The following is a 4,732-nucleotide window of genomic DNA, read 5'->3' as shown; positions in this document are numbered from 1 at the left end:
TGGAGAACATGGCCAGCGCATCAGGGAAGTTGGGTGGTGTAGCAGGGGTGTTGCTGGGGGTACACATCTGCAAGAAGAGAAGAGAGGTGTCGGTGAGGTGGCAGGGCATGGTCCTAGTGCCTCTAGCCCACAGGCAACTTCAACAGGACTCAAACACACATTTTCCCCAGAGCCAGTGAAAGGTGAGGAAGAGCAAACCCAAGAGTGCTGCCCAGGCTTGGAAACGACACCCAGGAGGGGCATGGGATGTCAATGGTTAATTCTAACTCAAAGCTAGGGTGTTATCCATCATGAAAGGACAAGGGGCAGCCCAGGACACTGGCTTGGGGGAGCCAGCTGGCTTTGTCCTCAATCTACCCTTAGATGTCCCCAGGGTGTCAGGCATCAGGGAGCAGGCCAGGGAGGGTCTCCTCCCTGCACAAGCCTTAGAAGACCTGCACTTTCTTAGGACTTCCATTCATTCAAGCCAACAGGGCTTGGACCCTGGCTCCCTCCACTCATTTCCATGTGCAGATCTGGTTAGCTCAATTATTCTTTCTGTAATACAAACAAGGAAACTGATGCCCAAGGGTCAAGTCACTACTGACCAGGTCCCCAAAGCTGGTGCAAACTACAGTTAAGACTCCAGGTGCACAGGCATGCACTGAAGCCTGTGCCTCCTCAAACATGCAGCAGCCATGCCGGCCCAGATTCCAGCAGCACGCTCCAAGGGACAGGTGGGTCAGAGCCCAGGACCCACATGAGCTAGTTCGACCTCAAAGCTCTTCCCCCTCAGGAGGCCAGGGCGTCCTTTCAACTTCTCCTAATTTTAGCAGCACTGGCTCCTCCCCAAGGCACAGGGACTGGGGGATGGAGTGCTGAGACACAGACACACACACAGACACAGACAGACACAGACACACACACACAGACACACACACACACACACACACACACACACACACACACACACACACACGCACGCGATGCTAAAGCTTCATCACTCTAGTTAAAGCAAAGCCGGAACCTCGGGCAGGGACCCCTCACCCTGCTCACCCAGGCTGTGCCACATCAGCTCTTAGGGGACTCTGACCACTGTTTGCTCCAAGGCTAGAAGGGAAGGCCTTTGGCCTTAGGCAGGTCTGGCTCCACCCAGGCACTTCCCTCCTCCCCTGATTCCCTGCCCACCCCCAGGCCTTCTGGGCAGCAGGAAACAATGAATGGGGGGTTGCGGCTGGAGGCCAGTTGCATCACAGCATGGTGACTGACTTCCCCAGTCAACCAAGCCAGAGGCAAGGTCTTTTCTCCATGGAACAGCCTGGAGGGTTTAACGGGGCCTGTGCCCACCTGCCTGGGTGAGCTCAGACAGGTCTCCAGGCCTCTCTGCTTTGGTGAAAGCCTGGCTTGAACTCCTTAAAGCCCCTCCTATAATCAAGTAATTCTGTGTTCAGGTCATGGCCGTTTCCCCTCTCCCTACAAATGCCCTTCTAGCCCCTCCTCCTCATACAACTTTGGACCCTTATCTCTGTGACAGCCCTCCAACTGTGGATGGCAATCTACAGGACAATCGTTTACCAGTTATGACCACTCTTGTGCTGACTCTCTTCAAATAAAGTATTTATCTGAGACAGGATGTAGCTAGATTGCCCAGGTTGACCTGGTGTTCGCAGCAATCCTGCTGCCTTAACCTCCCAAGTGCTGGGTTCCAATGTTTTTTACTTAAGTTTTCTAATTATTTTGTCTTAAAAACTGGACAGACTCTCAGAACAGGGCTGGTGTGCCCTACTGTGTTGGTGAAGCATCTAGCACAAGTCCCTCACGGATGCACTGATTATAATGTCTGGGTTACAAAACTAGCTGTCTCCCAAGGGAAGCCTCCAAGGAGCGCGCACGCAGACTTACAGGGACACAAAGACAGACACACACACACACAGAGAAACTCACAGGCACACAGACAGGCCGACAGACACACACAAAGACTCACAGGCACACAGACTCTCTTTCTCTCTCTCTCTCTCTCTCTCTCTCTCTCTCTCTCACACACACACACACACACACACACACACACACACACACACACACACACACGGATTTGCAAAGGTGGGGGAGGGAGGGGACTCCAGTTCATGCTGGGGCCTGCTGGCTTCCTTGTTCCAGGCCCTTCAGCATGGCTGTGCTTTTCTGAGTGGTCTTGTGCACAGGAAGCAGAATACTCCAGGAAGCTAGAAGTCTGCAAGGCTGGATGCAGGAGAGGGGTCTTGGGCATGATGAATCCCTCCTGAATCTCCTAAGAGCTTGGCTGCAGTGGCCAGGGCCTACAGCCAGCACCATTCATTTTCCCATCCCACTCCAAACGTTGAGAGCTAGTTTAAATTGAGGCAGACCCCCTTCTTTTCAGTCGGAAGAAAACAGTGCTAAGAACAAGACACAACAGAAGCTCCATATGTCATCTGTCCCCTGGGTAGAGCCAGGGACAAGGACACCCAAGTAAAAAAAGCCAAAAATGTCCAACAGCAAATCTCCTAGAGAATAATGTTTTACCTGTCCTGGGCTCAGGCCCTCCTACATGCTTGCAGCTAATAGCTAACCAGGAGCTGGAGCGGAGAAGGGATATCCCTGGCTCGGGAGAGCAGAGTGCCCACTGGCCAGAGGGCAAAGGCTCAGGCCTGGAGCCAAGCTGGAAGACTACAGATCTAGGCTTGAGGGACTGCTTCCTGGCCTGTGTGTTTCTTAACCTACTGACTAAAAGAAGTTCTTGGCCTTCTCTTAAGTATATAGATGTGTATACCCTCCGTAAAGGTTATGTTCCCTCGAGGCTTCGGAAGGGCCAGCCTACCTCTGTGGGTAGAGCTGGACTTCCGGAGCCAGGGTGGATCTATCCCGTCCCTGCTTCCTGCAGCACTGGGTGGGTGGGTGGCTCTGCAGCTGTGTGGCTTATGAGTTGCATCAACACACAAGTCCCTACCTCAGTCGTGTGTGTGTTTTGCATCAAGACACAAACCCCTCATCCCCCGCCTCCAAAGGTTTGGTTATCCTCGAGCCCCTTCCCCATCCTCTGCTATCAGAATCCGGATCAACATTCTGCTGGGAGCTGTCTTCCCTTCCTTCCACCCCCACCTCCCCAACACCAGGGCCTTTACGCCCAGGGCACAGCGCCCGGCGCAGGGCCTCAGGCCCCGATCCAGGAGCCTGGAGGCGGGTCTCAAAGTTGGGCGAGCCAGCGCCGGCCTGGGAGTGCTCTTTCCTGGAAGACATTTTGGCTCTTTGTTTACATTCGCGGCGCGCCGCTCCCCGGCAACATGGCTGTCAGCGGCGCGGCTGACAGCGACCCTGCCGCACCGAGCGCCCCCTCCGCCGCACTTGGGGACACTTACCATCTGCGGGTGGTGGTGGCTGTTGGGAATGTTGCTTTCTTGAAAGAACGTGCTTAGGGCGGTCTGCGGACAAACACGGGACGCAGCGGCGTGAGCGAGGCCTGGCTGCCCCGGCCTCCCCGCCGCGGCCCCCCGCGCCCCCCCCACGGACCGCCCGCCGGCTCCCACGCGCGCTCCCGGCCCGGGCCCGGTGCACACCTCGAACTGCCAGTGCGCCGCTTGCAGCAGCTGCTGCGCCTGGTCGGCCGCGCAGCCCGCGGCCAGAACGAACTGGTTGATCATGACCTGGTGCCGCAGCTCGTCCGTGTTCACCGACATGGCGCTGGGCGGCCGCCCGGGGCTCGCGCTCGCAGCTCCGCCGCCGCCGCCGCCCGGCGAATGTTGTGGTTCGGCTCGCGCGGCCGCGCCGACGCCGCAAACAACAGCGCGGGGCGGGGCCGCCGGGCCCAACGTTCGGGGGCCGCGAGCCGACGCCGCTGATTGGCCCACGCGCAGCCCGGACGGCCGCCGGCTCTCACACGGACGTTCGATTCGAATCCTGCGGCGGGCCCGGCCGCTCTGTTGCTCTTCTCGCCTGGCCGCGCCCATTGGCGAAGCCGGCGCCGCGGGGGCGCCCCGGCATTGGCCAGCCTCCGTGTTTTGGCTCCTCCGGGTTGGTGGTTGGCTAAGGCCGGTGTCGGGAGGCGGGGCCTGACGCGCTGATTGGCCTACCGTAGGCCTGTTTGAACTCAACTCGAAAACCGGGAGTGCGCTCTGATTGGTGGAGGTCGCCAGTGTTTGCTGTTGGAGGCGTGGGGGTGGGGCTAGCCAAGTTCATTCATTACTTCATTGAAACCGAACATGCTCAGCTGGAAAAGCAAGACCAAGTGGCTTTGACTCATTTCCTCTGAAAGATGTGGTCATCTCGAGAAACAGAACGATCAAAATAGAAAACACACAGGACCTTCGCAGCTACTCGACTCTCAAAGACTATTTAAATAGCTTCTAAACCGTCTCTCTCTCTTTTTTTTTAAAGGAAAACTTTTGAAACACAGCGCAGAGTCAGATTTTAGGTTTAATTTTTTTTAAGACTTATTTATTAAATATGTAAGTACACTGTAGCTGTCTTCAGACACTTCAGAAGAAGGAGTCAGATCTCATTACAGATGGTTGTGAGCTACCATGTGGTTGCTGGGATTTGAACTCAGGAACTTTGGAAGAACAGTCAGTGCTCTTAACCACTGAGCCGTCTCTCCAGCCCCTGGGTTCAATTCTTAACACTAAAAAAGGAAATACAAATGAAATTGATGTCCTTATGAGAAAAAAAGAAAAGGAAATACAAAACCAAACCAAAGCGGGCAGTGATGGCCCATGCCTTTAATCCCAGCACATGGGAGGCA

The 4,732-nt window shown here is 55.6% G+C and overlaps 1 protein-coding gene across 1 annotated transcript; it reads right to left on the bottom strand.

The window, feature by feature from the left end:
* Position 1: 1 nt before the first annotated feature.
* Ubald2 (UBA like domain containing 2) lies at positions 2 to 3,923 on the bottom strand (the record flags this gene model as incomplete). Its single annotated transcript, XM_031354090.1, has 3 exons — positions 3,552 to 3,923; positions 3,354 to 3,416; positions 2 to 67 (listed from the first exon to the last, which is right to left on the bottom strand). Coding segments are annotated over exons 1-3 (249 nt in total), but the record flags the coding sequence as incomplete, so codon positions are not given.
* Positions 3,924 to 4,732: the final 809 nt, after the last annotated feature.

Source organism: Mastomys coucha, unplaced genomic scaffold (genome assembly GCF_008632895.1).
Source record: "Mastomys coucha isolate ucsf_1 unplaced genomic scaffold, UCSF_Mcou_1 pScaffold5, whole genome shotgun sequence".
NCBI lineage: Eukaryota > Metazoa > Chordata > Mammalia > Rodentia > Muridae > Mastomys > Mastomys coucha.
This window is presented reverse-complemented; position numbering and strand designations above follow the sequence as displayed.